Genomic DNA, 19,108 nt, shown 5'->3' on the forward strand with positions numbered 1-19,108 from the left:
TATGTGTGTGTCAGTGTCTGCACAGGTACGTGTCGCGCGTGTGTGTGTCAGTGTCTGCACAGGTATGTGCCATGTGTGTGTGTGTCAGTGTCTGCACAGATACGTGCCGTGTGTGTGTGTCAGTGTCTGCAAAGGTACGTGGCGTGTGTGTGTGTGTCAGTGTCTGCGCAGGTACATGCCGTGTGTGTGTGTGTCAGTGTCTGCACAGGTACGTGCCGTGTGTGTGTGTGTCAGTATCTGCACAGGTACGTGCCGTGTGTGTGTGTCAGTGTCTGCAAAGGTACGTGGCGTGTGTGTGCAGTGTCTGCACAGGTACGTGCCGTGTGTGTGTATGTCAGCGTCTGCACAGGTACGTGTCGTGTGTGTGTGTGTCAGTGTCTGCACAGATACGTGCCGTGTGTGTGTGTGTCAGTGTCTGCGCAGGTACATGCCGTGTGTGTGTGTGTCAGTGTCTGCACAGGTACGTGCCGTGTGTGTGTGTGTCAGTATCTGCACAGGTACGTGCCGTGTGTGTGTATGTCACTGTCTGCACAGGTACGTGCCGTGTGTGTGTTTGTCAGTGTCTGCACAGGTATATGCCGTGTGTGTGTGTCAGTGTCTGCACAGGTACGTGCCGTGTGTGTGTGTCAGTGTCTGCACAGGTACGTGCCGTGTGTGCGTGTGTGTCAGTGTCTGCACAGGTACGTGCCGTGTGTGTGTGTGTGTCAGTGTCTGCACAGGTACGTGCCGTGTGTGTGTCAGTATCTGCACAGGTACGGGCCGTGTGTGTGTCAGTGTCTGCACTGGTATGTGCCGCGTGTGTCAGTATCTGCACAGGTACGGGCCGTGTGTGTGTCAGTGTCTGCACTGGTATGTGCCGCGTGTGTCAGTATCTGCACAGGTACGTGCTGTGTGTGTGTCAGTGTCTGCACTGGTATGTGCCGCGTGTGTCAGTATCTGCACAGGTACGTGCTGTGTGTGTGTCAGTGTCTGCACAGGTACGTGCCGTGTGTGTGTGTGTGTCAGTATGTCAGTGCCTGCACAGGTACGTGCTGTGTGTGTGTGTGTCAGTATGTCAGTGTCTGCACAGGTACGTGCCGTGTGTGTGTGTCGGTGTCTGCACAGGTATGTGTTGTGTGTGTGTGTCAGTGTCTGCACAGGTATGTGCCGTGTGTGTGTGTGTGTCAGTGTCTGCACAGGTACGTGCCGTGTATGTGTGTGTGTGTGTGTCAGTATGTCAGTGCCTGCACATGTACGTGCCGTGTGTGTCAGTATGTCAGTGCCTGCACATGTCTGTGCTGTGTGTGTGTGTCAGTATGTCAGTGTCTGCACAGGTATGTGCTGTGTGTGTGTGTCAGTGTCTGCACAGGTATGTGCTGTGTATGCGTGTCAGTGTCTGTACAGGAACGTGCCGTGTGTGTGTATGTCAGTGTCTGCACTGGTACGTGCTGTGTGTGTGTGTGTGTATCACTGTCTGCACTGGTACGTGCTGTGTGTGTATGTCAGTGTCTGCACAGGTTTGTGCCGTGTGTCTGTTTGTGTCAGTGTCTGCACTGGTACTTGCCGCGTGTATGTCAGTATCTGCACAGGTACGTGCCGTGTGTGTGTGTCAGTGTCTGCAAAGGTACGTGGCGTGTGTGTGCAGTGTCTGCACAGGTACGGGCCGTGTGTGTGTATGTCAGCGTCTGCACAGGTACGTGTCGCGTGTGTGTGTGTCAGTGTCTGCACAGGTATGTGCCGTGTGTGTGTGTCAGTGTCTGCACTGTTACTTGCCGCGTATGTGTGTGTCAGTGTCCGCACAGGTATGTGCCGTGTGTGTGTGTCAGTGTCTGCACAGGTACGTGTCGCGTGTGTGTGTGTGTGTCAGTGTCTGCACAGGTACGTGTCGCGTGTGTGTGTGTCAGTGTCTGCACAGGTATGTGCCGTGTGTGTGTGTCAGTGTCTGCACAGAAACGTGTCGTGTGTGTGTGTGTCAGTGTCTGCACAGGTACGTGCCGTGTGTGTGTGTGTCAGTATCTGCACAGGTACGTGCCGTGTGTGTGTATGTCACTGTCTGCACAGGTACGTGCTGTGTGTGTGTGTCAGTGTCTGCACAGGTACGTGCTGTGTGTGTGTGTCAGTGTTTGCACAGGTACGTGCCGTGTGTGGGTGTCAGTATCTGCACAGGTACGTGCAGTGTGTGTGTGTGTCAGTGTCTGCACAGGTACGTGCCGTGTGTGTGTGTGTGGGTCAGTATCTGCACAGGTACGTGCCGTGTGTGTGTGTCAGTATCTGCACAGGTACGTGCCGTGTGTGTGTGTCAGTGTCTGCACAGGTACGTGCCGTGTGTGTGTGTGAGAGTGTGTGTGTGTCAGTGTCTGCACAGGTACGTGCCGAGTGTGTGTGTGTGCGTCAGTGTCTGCACAGGTACGTGCCGAGTGTGTGTGTGTGCGTCAGTGTCTGCACAGGTACGTGCCGAGTGTGTGTGTGTGTGTCAGTGTTAGCACAGGTACGTGCCGTGTGTGTGTGCCCGTGTCGGAATGGGTACGTGCCACATGTCAGTGTGTCTATACAGGAACATGCCGTGTGTGTGTGTGTCAGTGTCTGCACAGGTACGTGCGGTGTGTGTGTGTGTCAGTATCTGCACAGGTACGTGCCGTGTGTGTGTATGTCACTGTCTGCACAGGTACGTGCTGTGTGTGTGTGTCAGTGTCTGCACAGGTACGTGCTGTGTGTGTGTGTCAGTGTTTGCACAGGTACGTGCCGTGTGTGTGTGTCAGTGCACAGGTATGTGCCGTGTGTGTGTGTCCGTGTCTGCACAGGTACGTGCCGTGTGTGTGTGTGAGAGTGTGTGTGTGTCAGTGTCTGCACAGGTACGTGCCGAGTGTGTGTGTGTGTCAGTGTCTGCACAGGTACGTGCCGTGTGTGTGTGTGTGTCAGTGTCTGCACAGGCACGTGCCGTGTGTGTGTGTGTGTCAGTATCTGCACAGGTACGTGCTGTGTGTGTGTGTGTCAGTGTTTGCACAGGTACGTGCCGTGTGTGTGTGCCCGTGTCGGAATGGGTACGTGCCACATGTCAGTGTGTCTATACAGGAACATGCCGTGTGTGTGTGTGTCAGTGTCTGCACAGGTACGTGCGGTGTGTGCGTGTGTGTCAGTGTCTGCACAGGTACGTGCCGTGTGTGTGTGTGTGTGTCAGTATCTGCACAGGTGCGTGCTGTGTGTGTGTGTGTGTCAGTGTCTGCACAAGAATGTGCTGTGTTTGTGTGTGTGTGTGTGCGTGTGTGTGTGTGTCAGTGTCTGCACAGGTACGTGCCGTGTGTGTGTGTGTCAATGTCTGAACAGGAACATGCCGTGTGTGTGTGTCAGTGTCTGCACAGGTTCGTGCCGTGTGCGCGTGTGTGTGTGCGTGTCAGTGTCTGCACAGGTACGTGCAGTGTATGTGTGTGTGTCAGTGTCTGCACAGGTATATGCCGTGTGTGTGTGTGTGTCAGTGTCTGCACAGGTATATGCCGTGTGTGTGTGTGTCAGTGTCTGCACAGGTATATGCCGTGTGTGTGTGTGTCAGTGTCTGCACAGGTACGTGCCGTGTGTGTGTGTGTCAGTGTCTGCACAGGTATGTGCCGTGTGTGTGTGTGTCAGTGTCTGCACAGGTACGTGCCGTGTGTGTGTGTGTGTGTGTGTGTGTGTGTGAGTGTCTGCACAGGTACGTGCTGTGTGTGTGTGTGTGTGTGTGTCAGTGTCTGCACAGGTACGTGCCGTGTGTGTGTGTGTCAGTATCTGCACATGTACGTGCCGTGTGTGTGTGTGTCAGTGTCTGCACAGGTACGTGCTGTGTGTGTGTGTGTGTCAGTGTCTGCACAGGTACGTGCCGTGTGTGTGTGTGTGTCAGTGTCTGCACAGGTACGTGCCGTGTGTGTGTCAGTGTCTGCACAGGTATGTGCCGTGTGTGTGTCAGTATCTGCACAGGTACATGCCGTGTGTGTGTGTGTGTGTGTCAGTGTCTGCACAGGTATGTGCCATGTGTGTGTGTGTCAGTGTCTGCACAGGTACGTGCCGTGTGTGTGTCAGTGTCTGCACAGGTACGTGCTGTGTGTGTGTGTGTGTGTGTGTGTGTCAGTATGTCAATGCCTGCACAGGTACGTGCCGTGTGTGTGTGTGTCAGTGTCTGCACAGGTATGTGCTGTGTGTGTGTCAGTATGTCAGTGCCTGCACAGGTACGTGCTGTGTGTGTGTGTGTCAGTATGTCAGTGTCTGCACAGGTATGTGCCGTGTGTGTGTGTCAGTGTCTGCACATGTACGTGCTGTGTGTGTGTGTGTCAGTGTCTGCACAGGTACGTGCCGTGTGTGTGTGTCAGTGTCTGAATGGGTGCATGCCACATGTCAGTGTGTCTGTACAGGAACGTGCCGTGTGTGTGTGTGTGTCAGTGTCTGCAAAGGTACATGGCGTGTGTGTGTCAGTGTCTGCACAGGTACGTGCTGTGTGTGTGTATGTCAGTGTCTGCACAGGTACGTGCCGTGTGTGTGTATGTCAGGGTCTGCACAGGTATGTGCCGTGTGTGTGTGTGTCAGTGTCCGCACAGGTATGTGCCGTGTGAGTGTGTGTCAGTGTCCACACAGGTATGTGCCCTGTGTGTGTGTCCGTGCCTGCACAGGTACGTGCCGTATGTGTGTGTGTGTGTCAGTGTCTGCACAGGTACGTGCCGTGTGTGTGTGTCAGTGTCTGAATGGGTGCATGCCACATGTCAGTGTGTCTGTACAGGAACGTGCCGTGTGTGTGTATGTCAGTGTCTGCACTGGTACGCGCTGTGTGTGTGTGTGTGTCAGTGTCTGCAAAGGTACATGGCGTGTGTGTGTCAGTGTCTGCACAGGTACGTGCCGTGTGTGTGTATGTCAGTGTCTGCACAGGTATGTGCCGTGTGTGTGTGTGTCAGTGTCTGCACTGGTATGTTCCGTGTGTGTGTGTCCGTGCCTGCACAGGAACGTGCCGTGTGTGTGTGTGTGTCAGTGTCTGCACAGGTACGTGCCGTGTGTGTGTGTCAGTGTCTGCACAGGTACGTGCCGTGTGTATGTGTCAGTATCTACACAGGTACGTGCTGTGTGTATGTGTCAGTGTCTGCACAGGTAAGTGCCGTGTGTGTGTGTGTGTCAGTGTCTGCACAAGTCTGTGCCGTGTCTGCACAGGTACGTGTCGTGTGTGTATGTCAGTGTCTGCACAGGTACGTGCCATGTGTGTGTGTCAGTGTCTGCACTGGTACGTGCTGTGTGTGTATGTCAGTGTCTGCACGGGTACGTGCCGTGTGTGTGTGTCAGTGTCTGCACTGGTACGTGCTGTGTGTGTATGTCAGTGTCTGCACAGGTACGTGCCGTGTGTGTGTGTCAGTGTCTGCACTGGTACGTGCCGTGTGTGTATGTCAGTGTCTGCACAGGTATGTGCCGTGTGTGTGTGTCAGTGTCTGCACTGGTACGTGCCGTGTGTGTATGTCAGTGTCTGCACAGGTATGTGCCGTGTGTGTGTGTCAGTGTCTGCACAGGTATGTGCCGTGTGTGTGTGTCAGTGTCTGCACTGGTACGTGCCGTGTGTGTATGTCAGTGTCTGCACGGGTATGTGCCGTGTGTGTGTGTCAGTGTCTGCACAGGTACGTGCCATGTGTGTGTGTCAGTGTCTGCACTGGTACGTGCCGTGTGTGTGTGTCAGTGTCTGCACAGGTATGTGCCGTGTGTGTGTGTCAGTGTCTGCACTGGTACGTGCCGTGTGTGTGTGTCAGTGTCTGCACTGGTACGCGCCGTGTGTGTATGTCAGTGTCTGCACAGGTACGTGCCATGTGTGTGTGTGTCAGTGTCTGCACTGGTACGTGCCGTGTGTGTATGTCAGTGTCTGCGCAGGTATGTGCCGTGTGTGTGTGTCAGTGTCTGCACAGGTACGTGCCGTGTTTATGTGTCAGTATCTGCACAGGTATGTGCCGCATGTCCGTGTCTGCACAGGTATGTGCCGTGTGTGTGTCAGTATCTGCACAGGTATGTGCCTCATGTCCGTGTCTGCACAGGTACGTGCCGTGTGTGTGTGTGTGTCAGTGCCTGCACAGGTACGTGCTGTGTGTGTGTGTCAGTGTCTGCACAGGTACATGTGTGTGTGTCAGTGTCTGCACAGGTACGTGCCGTGTGTGTGTATGTCAGTGTCTGCATAGGTACATGTGTTTGTGTCAGTGTCTGCACAGGTACGTGCCGTGTGTGTGTGTGTCTGTGTCTGCACAGGTACGTGTCGTGTGTGTGTGTCAGTGTCTGCACAGGTACGTGCTGTGTGTGTGTGTCAGTGTCTGCACGGGTACGTGTTGCGTGTGTGCGTGTCAGTGTCTGCACGGGTACGTGTTGCGTGTGTGCGTGTCAGTGCACAGGTACGTGCCGTGTGTGTGTCAGTGTCTGCACAGGTACGTGTTGCGTGTGTGTGTCAGTGTCTGCACAGGTACGTGTTGCGTGTGTGTGTCAGTGTCTGCACAGGTACGTGCCGTGTGTGTGTATGTCAGTGTCTGCACAGGAACGTGCCGTGTGTATGTCAGTGTCTGCAAAGGTACGTGCCGTGTGTGTGTGTCAGTGTCTGCAAAGGTACGTGCCGTGTGTGTCTGTGTCAGTGTCCGCACAGGTACGTGTTGCGTGTGTGTGTGTCAGTATCTGCACGGGTACGTGCTGTGTGTATGTGTCAGTGTCTGCACTGGTACGTGCCATATGTGTGTGTGTGTGTGTCAGTGTCTGCAAAGGTACGTGCCGTCTGTGTGTGTCAGTGTCTGCACAGGTACGTGCCGTCTGTGTGTGTCAGTGTCTGCACAGGTACGTACCGTGTGTGTGTGTATCAGTGTCTGCACAGGTACGTGTCGTGTGTGTGTGTGTGTGTGTGTGTGTGTGTGTGTCAGTATCTGCACAGGTACGTGCCATGTGTGTGTGTCAGTCTCTGCATAGGAACGTGCCGTGTGTGTGTCAGTGTCTGCACAGGTATGTGCCATGTGTGTGTGTCAGTATCTGCACAGGTACGTGCCGTGTGTGTGTGTGTGTGTGTGTGTGTCAGTGTCTGCACAGATACTTGCCGTGTGTGTGTCAGTGTCTGCACAGGTACGTGCCGTGTGTGTGTGTGTCAGTATCTGCACAGGTACGTGCCATGTGTGTGTGTCAGTCTCTGCACAGGAACGTGTCGTGTGTGTGTCAGTGTCTGCACAGGTACATGCCGTGTGTGTGTGTGTCAGTATCTGCACAGGTACGTGCCGTGTGTGTGTGTGTGTGTGTGTGAGTGTCTGCACAGGTACGTGCCGTGTGTGTGTGTGAGTGTCTGCACAGGTACGTGCCGTGTGTGTGTGTCAGTATCTGCACTGGTACGTGCCGTGTGCGCGTGTGTGTCAGTGTGTGCACAGGTACGTGCCGTGTGTGTGTGTCAGTATCTACAAAGGTACGTGCCGTGTGTGTGTGTGTTTCAGTGTCTGCACAGGTATGTGGTGTGTGTGTGTCAGTGTCTGCACAGGTATGTGCTGTGTGTGTGTGTCAGTATCTGCACAGGTACGTGCCATGTGTGTGTGTCAGTCTCTGCACAGGAACGTGCCGTGTGTGTGTCAGTGTCTGCAAAGGTACGTGCCGTGTGTGTGTGTGTCAGTATCTGCACAGGTACGTGCCGTGTGTGTGTATGCGGTTGTGTCAGTGTCTGCACTGGTACGTGCCGTGTGTGTGTGTGTGTGTGTGTGTGTGTGTGAGTGTGTCAGTGTCTGCACTGGTACGTGCTGTGTGTGTGTGTGTGTCAGTGTCTGCACAGGTACGTGCCGTGTGTGTGTGTCAGTGTCTGAACAGGTACGTGCCGTGTGCGCGTGTATGCAGTTGTGTCAGTGTCTGCACAGGTACGTGCTGTGTGTGTGTGTCAGTATCTGCACAGGTACGTGCCATGTGTGTGTGTCAGTCTCTGCACAGGAACGTGTCGTGTGTGTGTCAGTGTCTGCACAGGTACATGCCGTGTGTGTGTGTGTCAGTATCTGCACTGGTACGTGCTGTGTGCGCGTGTGTGTCAGTGTGTGCACAGGTACGTGCCGTGTGTGTGTGTGTCAGTATCTACAAAGGTACGTGCCGTGTGTGTGTGTGTTTCAGTGTCTGCACAGGTACGTGGTGTGTGTGTGTGTCAGTGTCTGCACAGGTATGTGCTGTGTGTGTGTGTCAGTATCTGCACAGGTACGTGCCATGTGTGTGTGTCAGTATCTGCACAGGTACGTGCCATGTGTGTGTGTCAGTCTCTGCACAGGAACGTGCCGTGTGTGTGTCAGTGTCTGCACAGGTACATGCCGTGTGTGTGTGTGTGAGTGTCTGCACAGGTACGTGCCGTGTGTGTGTGTCAGTATCTGCACTGGTACGTGCCGTGTGTGTGTGTGTCAGTATCTGCAAAGGTACGTGCCGTGTGTGTGTGTGTCAGTGTCTGCACAGGTACGTGCCGTGTGTGTGTGTCAGTGTCTGCACAGGTACGTGCCGTGCGTGTGTGTTAGTATCTGCACAGGTACGTGCCGTGTGCGCGTGTGTCAGTGTCTGCACAGGTACGTGCCGTGTGTGTGTGTGTCAGTGTCTGCACAGGTACGTGCCGTGTGTGTGTGTATGCGTGTGTGTCAGTGTCTGCGCTGGTACGTGCCGTGTGTGTGTGTATGCGTGTGTGTTAGTGTCTGCACTGGTACGTGCCGTGTGTGTGTGTGTCAGTGTCTGCGCTGGTACGTGCCGTGTGTGTGTGTATGCGTGTGTGTCAGTGTCTGCACTGGTACGTGCCGTGTGTGTGTGTATGCGTGTGTGTCAGTGTCTGCACAGGTACGTGCCGTGTGTGTGTGTCAGTGTCTGCACAGGTACGTGCCGTGTGTGTGTGTCAGTGTCTGCACAGGTATGTGCTGTGTGTGTCAGTGTCTGCACAGGTACGTGCCGTGTGTGTGTGCGTGTCAGTGTCTGCGCTGGTACGTGCCGTGTGTGTGTATGTCAGTGTCTGCGCTGGTACGTGCCGTGTGTGTGTATGTCAGTGTCTGCACAGGCACGTGCTGTGTGTGTGTGTCAGTGTCTGCACAGGTACGTGCCGTGTGTGTGTGCGTGTCAGTGTCTGCACAGGTACGTGCCGTGTGTGTGTGCGTGTCAGTGTCTGCGCTGGTACGTGCTGTGTGTGTGTGTGTCAGTGTCTGTACAGGTACGTGCCGTGTGTGTGTGTGTGTGTCAGTGTCTGCACAGGTATATGCCGTGTGTGTGTGTCAGTGTCTGCACAGGTACGTGCCGTGTGTGTGTGTGTCAGTGTCTGCACAGGTATGTGCTGTGTGTGTGTGTCAGTGTCCGCACAGGTATGTGCCGTGCGTGTGTGTGTGTGTGTGTGTGTGCGCCTGTCCGTGTCTGCACAGGTACGTGCCGTGTGTGTGTGCGTGTCAGTGTCTGCACTGGTACGTGCCGTGTGTGTGTGTGTGTCAGTGTCTACACAGGTACGTGCCGTGTGTGTGTGTGTGTCAGTGTCTGCACAGGTATATGCCGTGTGTGTGTGTGTCAGTGTCTGCACAGGTACGTGCCGTGTGTGTGTGTCAGTGTCTGCACAGGTACGTGCCGTGCGTGTGTGTCAGCGTCTGCACAGGTACGTGCCGTGTGCGCGTGTGTCAGTGTCTGCACAGGTACGTGCCGTGTGTGTGTGTCAGTGTCTGCACAGGTACGTGCCGTGCGTGTGTGTCAGTATCTGCACAGGTACGTGCCGTGTGCGCGTGTGTCAGTGTCTGCACAGGTTCGTGCCGTGTGTGTGTGTGTCAGTGTCTGCACAGGTACGTGCCGTGTGTGTGTGTATGCGTGTGTGTCAGTGTCTGCGCTGGTACGTGCCGTGTGTGTGTGTATGCGTGTGTGTTAGTGTCTGCGCTGGTACGTGCCGTGTGTGTGTGTATGCGTGTGTGTTAGTGTCTGCACTGGTACGTGCCGTGTGTGTGTGTATGCGTGTGTGTCAGTGTCTGCACTGGTACGTGCCATGTGTGTGTGCGTGTCAGTGTCTGCACTGGTACGTGCCGTGTGTGTGTGTGTGTCAGTGTCTGCACAGGTACGTGCCGTGTGTGTGTGTGTCAGTGTCTGCACAGGTATATGCCGTGTGTGTGTGTGTCAGTGTCTGCACAGGTACGTGCCGTGTGTGTGTGTCAGTGTCTGCACAGGTACGTGCCGTGTGCACGTGTGTCAGTGTCTGCACAGGTACGTGCCGTGTGTGTGTGTCAGTGTCTGCACAGGTACGTGCCGTGTGTGTGTGTCAGTGTCTGCACAGGTACGTGCCGTGCGTGTGTGTCAGTATCTGCACAGGTACGTGCCGTGTGCGTGTGTGTCAGTGTCTGCACAGGTACGTGCCGTGTGTGTGTGTGTCAGTGTCTGCACAGGTACGTGCCGTGTGTGTGTGTATGCGTGTGTGTCAGTGTCTGCGCTGGTACGTACCGTGTGTGTGTGTATGCGTGTGTGTTAGTGTCTGCACTGGTACGTGCCGTGTGTGTGTGTATGCGTGTGTGTCAGTGTCTGCACTGGTACGTGCCGTGTGTGTGTGTGTGTGTGTGTGTCAGTGTCTGCACAGGTATGTGCTGTGTGTGTGTGTGTGTCAGTGTCTGCACAGGTACGTGCTGTGTGTGCGTGTCAGTGTCTGCACAGGTACGTGCCGTGTGTGTGTGCGTGTCAGTGTCTGCACAGGTATGTGTCTTGTGTGAGTGTGTGTCATTGTCTGCACAGGAACGTGCCGTGTGTGCGTGTGTGTCTGTGTCTGCACAGGTACGTGCTGTGTGTGCGTATGTGTCAGTGTCTGCACAGGTACGTGCTGTCTGTGCGTGTGTGTCAGTGTCTGCACAGGTACGTGCCGTGTGTGTGTGCGTGTCAGTGTCTGCGCTGGTACGTGCCGTGTGTGTGTATGTCAGTGTCTGCACAGGCATGTGCTGTGTGTGTGTGTCAGTGTCTGCACAGGTACGTGCCGTGTGTGTGTGCGTGTCAGTGTCTGCACAGGTACGTGCCGTGTGTGTGTGCGTGTCAGTGTCTGCGCTGGTACGTGCTGTGTGTGTGTGTGTCAGTTCTGTACAGGTACGTGCCGTGTGTGTGTGTGTGTGTCAGTGTCTGCACAGGTATATGCCGTGTGTGTGTGTCAGTGTCTGCACAGGTATATGCCGTGTGTGTGTGTCAGTGTCTGCACAGGTACGTGCCGTGTGTGTGTCAGTGTCCGCACAGGTATGTGCCGTGCGTGTGTGTGTGTGTGTGTGCGCCTGTCCGTGTCTGCACAGGTACGTGCCGTGTGTGTGTGCGTGTCAGTGTCTGCACTGGTACGTGCCGTGTGTGTGTGTCAGTGTCTGCACAGGTATATGCCGTGTGTGTGTGTGTGTCAGTGTCTGCACAGGTACGTGCCGTGTGTGTGTGTCAGTGTCTGCACAGGTACGTGCCGTGCGTGTGTGTCAGCGCCTGCACAGGTACGTGCCGTGTGCGCGTGTGTCAGTGTCTGCACAGGTACGTGCCGTGTGTGTGTGTCAGTGTCTGCACAGGTACGTGCCGTGTGCGCGTGTGTCAGTGTCTGCACAGGTACGTGCCGTGTGTGTGTGTATGCGTGTGTGTCAGTGTCTGCGCTGGTACGTGCCGTGTGTGTGTGTATGCGTGTGTGTTAGTGTCTGCGCTGGTACGTGCCGTGTGTGTGTGTATGCGTGTGTGTTAGTGTCTGCACTGGTACGTGCCGTGTGTGTGTGTATGCGTGTGTGTCAGTGTCTGCACTGGTACGTGCCGTGTGTGTGTGTGTGTCAGTGTCTGCACAGGTATGTGCTGTGTGTGTGTGTGTGTCAGTGTCTGCACAGGTACGTGCCGTGTGTGTGTGTGCGTGTCAGTGTCTGCACAGGTACGTGCCGTGTGTGTGTGCGTGTCAGTGTCTGCACAGGTATGTGTCTTGTGTGAGTGTGTGTCATTGTCTGCACAGGAACGTGCCGTGTGTGCGTGTGTGTCAGTGTCTGCACAGGTACGTGCTGTGTGCGCGTATGTGTCAGTGTCTGCACAGGTACGTGCTGTCTGTGCGTGTGTGTCAGTGTCTGCACAGGTACGTGCCGTGTGTGTGTGCGTGTCAGTGTCTGCGCTGGTACGTGCCGTGTGTGTGTATGTCAGTGTCTGCACAGGCACGTGCTGTGTGTGTGTGTCAGTGTCTGCACAGGTACGTGCCGTGTGAGTGTGCGTGTCAGTGTCTGCACAGGTACGTGCCGTGTGTGTGTGTGTCAGTGTCTGCACAGGTATGTGCTGTGTGTGTGTGTCAGTGTCCGCACAGGTATGTGCCGTGCGTGTGTGTGTGTGTGTGCGCCTGTCCGTGTCTGCACAGGTACGTGCCGTGTGTGTGTGCGTGTCAGTGTCTGCACTGGTACGTGCCGTGTGTGTGTGTGCGTGTCAGTGTCTGCACAGGTACGTGCCGTGTGTGTGTGTGTGTGTGTGTCAGTGTCTGCACAGGTACGTGCTGTGTGTGTGTGTCAGTGTCTGCACAGGTACGTGCCGTGTGTGTGCGTGCGTGTCAGTGTCTGCACAGGTACGTGCCGTGTGTGTGTGCGTGTCAGTGTCTGCACAGGTACGTGCTGTGTGTGTGTGTGTCAGTGTCTGCACAGGTACGTGCCGTGTGTGTGTGTGTGTCAGTGTCTGCACAGGTACGTGCCGTGTGTGTGTGTGTGTGTCAGTGTCTGCACAGGTATATGCCGTATGTGTGTGTGTCAGTGTCTGCACCGGGGTGTGCCGTATGTGTGTGTGTCAGTGTCTGCACAGGTATGTGCCGTGTGTGTGTGTGTGCGCGTGTCAGTGTCTGCACAGGTGCGTGCCGTGTGTGTGTGCGTGTCAGTGTCTGCACAGGTACGTGCTGTTTGTGTGTGTGTCAGTGTCTGCACAGGTACGTGCCGTGTGTGTGTGTGTGTCAGTGTCTGCACAGGTACGTGCCGTGTGTGTGTGTCAGTGTCTGCACAGGTATGTGCTGTGCGTGTGTGTCAGTGTCTGCACAGGTACGTGCCGTGTGTGTGTTATGCGTGTGTGTCAGTGTCTGCACTTGTACGTGCCGTGTGTGTGTGTATGCGTGTGTGTTAGTGTCTGCACTGGTACGTGCCGTGTGTGTGTGTCAGTGTCTGCACAGGTATATGCCATGTGTGTGTGTCAGTGTCTGCACAGGTACGTGCCGTGTGTGTGTGTGTGTCAGTGTCTGCACAGGTACGTGCCGTGTGTATGTGTTTCAGTGTCTGCACAGGTACGTGCCGTGTGTGTGTGTGTCAGTGTCTGCACAGGAACGTGCCGTGTGTGTGTCAGTGTCTGCACAGGTATGTGTCTTGTGTGAGTGTGTGTCATTGTCTGCACAGGTACGTGCTGTGTGTGCGTATGTGTCAGTGTCTGCACAGGTACGTGCTGTCTGTGCGTGTGTGTCAGTATCTGCACAGGTACGTGCTGTGTGTGCGTATGTGTCAGTGTCTGCACAGGTAAGTGCTGTCTGTGCGTATGTGTCAGTGTCTGCACAGGTACGTGCTATCTGTGCGTGTGTGTCAGTATCTGCACAGGTACGTGCTGTGTGTGCGTATGTGTCAGTGTCTGCACAGGTACGTGCTGTCTGTGCGTATGTGTCAGTGTCTACACAGGTATGTGCCGTGTGTGCGTGTGTGTCAGTGTCTGCACAGGTACGTGCCGTGTGTGTGTGTGTGTCAGTGTCTGTACAGGTAGCTGCTATGTGTGTGTGTGTGTCAGTGTCTGCACAGGTACGTGCCGTGTGTGTGTGTGTGTGTGTGTCAGCGTCTGCACAGGTACGTGCCGTGTGTGTATCAGTGTCTGCACAGGTACGTGCTGTGTGTGCGTGTGTGTAAGTGTCTGCACAGGTACGTGCCGTGTGTGCGTGTGTGTCAGTGTCTGCACAGGTATGTGTCGTGTGTGCGTGTGTGTCAGTGTCTGCACAGGTATGTGCCGTGTGTGCGTGTGTGTCAGTGTCTGCACAGGTATGTGTTGTGTGTGTGTGTGTCAGTGTTTGCACAGCTACGTGCCGTGTGTGTGTGTCAGTGTCTGCACAGGTACGTGCCGTGTGTGCGTGTGTGTCAGTGTCTGCACAGGTACGTGCCGTGTGTGTGTGTCAGTGTCTGCACAGGTACGTGCCGTGTGTGTGTGTGTGTCAGCGTCTGCACAGGTACGTGCAGTGTGTGTGTGTGTCATGTCTGCACAGGTACGTGCCGTGTGTGCGTGTGTGTCAGTGTCTGCACAAGTACAGGCCGTGTGTGCATGTGTATCAGTGTCTGCACAGGTACGTGTCGTGTGTGTGTGTGTCAGTGTCTGCACAGGTATGTGCTGTGTGTGTGTCAGTGTCTGCACAGGTACGTGCCGTGTGTGTGTCAGTGTCTGCACAGGTACGTGCCGTGCGTGTGTGTATGCGTGTGTGTCAGTGTCTGCACTGGTACGTGCCGTGTGTGTGTCAGTGTCTGCACAGGTACGTGCTGTCTGTGCGTGTGTGTCAGTATCTGCACAGGTACGTGCTGTCTGTGCGTATGTGTCAGTGTCTGCACAGGTACGTGCCGCGTGTGTGTGTGTGTGTGTGTCAGCGTCTGCACAGGTACGTGCCGTGTGTGTGTGTCAGTGCCTACACAGGTACGTGCCGTGTGTGCGTGTGTGTCAGTGTCTGCGCAGGTACGTGCCGTGTGTGCGTGTGTATCAGTGTCTGCACAGGTACGTGCTGTGTGTGTGTCAGTGTCTGCACAGGTACGTGCTGTGTGTGTGTGTGTGTCAGTGTCTGCACAGGTATGTGCCGTGTGTGCGCGTGTGTGTGTGTCAGTGTCTGCACAGGTACATGCCGTGTGTGTGTCAGTGTCTGCACAGGTACGTGCTGTGTGTGCGCGTGTGTGTGTGTCAGTGTCTGCACAGGTACGTGCTGTGTGTGTGTGTCAGTGTCTGCACGGGCATGTGCTGCGTGTGTGTGTGTGTGCGCACGTGTCAGTGTCTGCACGGGTACGTGCTGTGTGTGTGTGTGTCAGTGTCTGCTTGGGTACGTGCTGTGTGTGTGTGTGTGTGTGTGTGTGCGCGTCAGTGTCTGCACAGGTACGTGCTGTGTGTGTGTGTGTGTGTCAGTGTCTGCATGGGTACGTGCTGTGTGTGTGTGTGTCCGCGCGTCAGTGCGTCAGTGTCTGCACAGGTACGTGCCGTGTGTGTGTGTCAGTGTCTGCACAGGTACGTGCCGTGTGTGTGTGTGTGTGTGTCAGTATCTGCACGGGTACGTGCTGTGTGTGTGTGTGTCAGTGTGTGCACAGGTACGTGCTGTGTGTGTCAGTGTCTGCACAGGTACGTGCTGTGTGCGTGTGTGTGTGTGTGTGTGTCAGTGTCTGCACAGGTACGTGCCGTGTGTGTGTCAGTGTCTGCACAGGTACGTGCCGTGTGTGTGTCAGGTTGAGAAATGCCCTGATCTGTGGAGGCAGAAGATCAGGAACCCAGTGAGCCATCTTCTTTTCTGTTAAGGAATGGACTGGAGAGGGTTTCGGCATCCCCTCTTTGGGAGGTAATTTGAAAGGTGCCAGCCACTCTGGGGTGGTTAAACCTTCCAGCTGCACAGCAATGCACAAAGGAATGTCAGCGAGAGGGTGTTTTGTAGAAAAACCCACTGAAACTCCACTCTAAATGAGAGCAGCCTTGATGTTGGATGGTCCGAATGTTGGCTGTTCACACCCAGGGATGCAAGCTGCAATCCTGTTCCATTTCTGATCCGCTGAACCTTGCCCTTTCAAGTGATAAACGTCCCATCCTGATTGACCTATGACCCGTGTAAGTATAATTGAACATTGTTTCCTCCTGGCCAAGCCAGTAATGATTGCTCTGCTCACCCCCCAACCTTCAAGCGGTGGTTGTCATTCACCAGCAATGGATTGTTACTGTTTGACCAAAAATATGGGCCATGGTAGGGGTGAGCTGCCTTCTTGAGTCACTGCAGTCCACGTGCTTGACTCCCAATGGCCCTTAGGGAGGGAACTCCATGATTCTGACCCAGCGTCAGGAAAGGAATGGCGATATAATTCCAGGTCAGGACGGTGAGTGGCTCAGGGGTGAGCTTGCAAGGAGTGGTGTTTCCATGTATCTGCTGACTTTGTCCTTCTGGATAGAAGTGGTTATGGGTTTGGAAGGTGCTACCTGAGGATCTTTGGTGAATTTCTGCAGTGCATCTTGTAGACGGTCCACGCTGCTGTTACTGAGCCTCTGTACTGGATGTGGTGCCAACCAACCCAGCTGCTTTGTCCTGGATGGTGTCGAGCTTCGTGTGTTACTGGAGCTGCACCTTTCCGGGGCTCGTGCTTCAGTGCTCCCTCATGTTCCTTGGTGTAGACTCTCTCTCATTCATCCCTCCAGATGCATTCCACCTTTCTCCTGTCCTTTTGTGTGCATTCACTCCCACTGTTCTTGGTGTTTGGCCTGTGTTGGCACTCTGCCCTTGCCCTCTTTAGATAATCCTTCCCCCACTCATTAAAAGCCATCCCACCCTTCGGTTCTTTGCTTTATTACCCCCCCCCCACCTTCCCCACACTGTTCCTGACCCTCTGGTTTCCAAGTGGCGTTGTCCACCCCATCCCTGTCCGCAGCCACATACCCAGCAGCTGAGCCCTCTCTGTCTCTGTCCGCCCTTGACAGGAGAACAACCATCTTCCCTGGGAGCCAACTGGGCTGATGGCGGATGGTGGCCATTGAACCGTCTTCACATGCACCAGGGGCGGGCCTCCCTGTCTCCTCGTACATCCGTGGATCCAGTCAAATTCCTGATGAAGGGCTTTCGCCTGAACCGTCACGCCCCTGCCCCTCGGATGCTGCCTGACGGGCTGTGCTTTTCCAGCACCACCCTCTGGACTCTGATCTCCAGCATCTGCAGTCCTCCCTTTCACCTGCAGTTCCCCTCGGCCCAGTGGCACCCCCCCAACACTGTCAGAGTATTCCGGGCCTTCTGGATTCAGGAGGACACTCAGCACACACACACACACACACACAGGTCACGGTGCTCCCAGTGTACCACTTCCACTGCTGTTTGCCAAAACCTCTTCCAGGGGAGAGTTCCTCTTTGAAACAAAAGCAAAATCCCACGTGAACACCGCCAGACCTACTGCGTGAGGACTGTTATTGAACTCTTACCCGCTCCCCCACCACCAACCCTTAACCTTTTCCGTTTCCTTTTTGGGTCAAGCTTGTCCCTTGACTCTACGATGTTTTCCCCAAAACTGCGTGTAAATGTTCTTTTCCTTTTGCCTGTTTCAAGTCCTTAGGACAAAATAGTCTGCTTTTTTTTTAATTTTAGGGGAAGGGTTTTTTTTTATTTTGAGTATAGTTTAAGGTTATTCTATTTTGGGAAGGGTTAGCGTGACAAAGGCTTGGACTTATTTAAGACAGGATCAGTAAACTTAAAGGAAAAAAAAAAGATGTTTTATTTTCTAAACGAAGTACCGGGTTCTTTGTATTAACTGAAGAACAATGGAAAAGCACTGAGCGAGCAGAAAATGGTTTGTTTTAAAACAAAAGGACATTTGTATCATTTCAGTTACAGACTTGTTTGAAAGTGTATCCGTATACATACATGGAATCCTTGCGGCGTATTTATTAATAAAAAGCAAAGCAATTTTGGCTGCCGTTGTTCCTTTTGTGTGAAGGTGTCGGACTGGGGGTGGACAAAGTTTTTTTTAAAAAATTCTCAGCACCACGTTTATAACCTGTTGGGCCCTAACCTGGTGTTGTGTGATTTTCATTCAAAAGGAAAAACTTTGTTCCTTTCGGAAGTGCTTCCTTGTTTTCCTTCTCAGTGGCTGGGAAGTTTGCCACCATCCACACCGCTCAGAAGAACCAGACAGTTTGTAGAGACCCCGTTCCACCACTTCCTTGGCAAGAGAATTCCACAGCACTCTTGGGAAAGCAATGGGTTCTCCACCTTCCACCACCACACCCCCCCTCCCCCCCCCCCCAATCTCTGTCTCAGCGGTCTCCACTTTTGGATCTCAAACTGTCTCTTCCCCCAAACGCCGTCAGGAATGGGAACAGGAGTGGACCATTCGGCCCCTCGACCCGCCTCTGCCGTTCAGTCGGAGCGTGGCTGACCCGATGTTGCTCACGCCCACATTCCCCACTCTTTCCCTGATGAAGGGCTTTTGCCCAAAAAGTCGATTTTCCTGCTCCTCGGATGCTGCCTGACCCGCCGTGTTTTTTTTCTCCAAAATGACTCTAATCTTGACTCTTTCCCAGTCACCCTCAATTTCCCTCCAGATTGAGGGACTATCTGGGTCAGCCTTCAATACACATTCAGATATCCGAGACAGAAGCGTCCTTCCAATACCCCCACCTCCGTACTCATCCTTTGTAGCCCCCTCAGGGCTGCCTGTGCTTGTATCCCTGAGTTGTCCCGACAGTTTTCCCAGGTCTGAGCGGAATAACTGCAGAAGTGTACAAAGTTAAAAATCACACAACACCAGGTTATAGTCCAACAGGTTTAATTGGAAGCTCTCGCTGATGAAGGAGCAGCGCTCAGAAAGCTAGTGCTTCCAATTAAACCTGTTGGACGATAACCTGGTGTTGTGTGATTTATAACTTTGTACACATAGCCCAGTCCAACACCGGCGTCTCCCAAACCATGTGCGGGAGTGGGTACTGCAGATGCTGGAGATCAGAGTGGTGCTGGAAAAGCACAGCAGGCCAGGCAGCATCCGAGGAGCAGGGAAACCGACGGTTCGGGCAAAAGCCCCTTCATCAGAAATGGACTGTGGGCGATCCTTGAACAACTCGGGTCTTCGGAATCCTCCTCTTTGAAGAGGCAACGGGAGGAAAGGTAGGTGGAAGCAAAGTGGTGGGAATCATCAGCCGTGGTTTCATCCTCCCGGGGCCTGTGCCTCTGAATTTAAAAGTCCTGACTTGGAAGGCCAAGATCAGTCAGGAAAAGTTATTCTTTAAAAAACGCATACCAGCGTCACCACATACCCAAAATGTTGTCTTTCCCCAAACTGTGGGTCGTGAGACGCGGGTGCTAATAGCATCCCCACTAGGGAATGTCCACTGGAAATCATGATTTGGACTGCGGTGTACAAAGTTAAAAACCACCTGATGAAGGAGCAGCGCTCCGAAAGCTAGTGTGCTTCCAATTAAATCTGTTGGACTATAACCTGGTGTTGTGTGATTTTTTTTTATT

At 54.1% G+C, this 19,108-nt stretch overlaps 1 protein-coding gene across 1 annotated transcript; it reads left to right on the forward strand.

Annotated features, from left to right (window-relative positions):
* Positions 1–5,925: 5,925 nt before the first annotated feature.
* Positions 5,926–17,547, forward strand: LOC140470033 (uncharacterized). The gene is made up of 3 exons (XM_072566493.1): positions 5,926–5,943; positions 12,447–12,643; positions 14,256–17,547. Exons 1-3 carry the CDS (start codon positions 5,926–5,928, stop codon positions 15,397–15,399), a joined length of 1,359 nt encoding a protein of 452 aa, XP_072422594.1. The 3' UTR covers positions 15,400–17,547.
* The last annotated feature ends 1,561 nt before the right edge of the window (positions 17,548–19,108 follow it).

The sequence above is a fragment of the Chiloscyllium punctatum genome, chromosome 50 (assembly GCF_047496795.1).
Source record: "Chiloscyllium punctatum isolate Juve2018m chromosome 50, sChiPun1.3, whole genome shotgun sequence".
In the NCBI taxonomy this organism is placed as follows: Eukaryota; Metazoa; Chordata; class Chondrichthyes; order Orectolobiformes; family Hemiscylliidae; genus Chiloscyllium; species Chiloscyllium punctatum.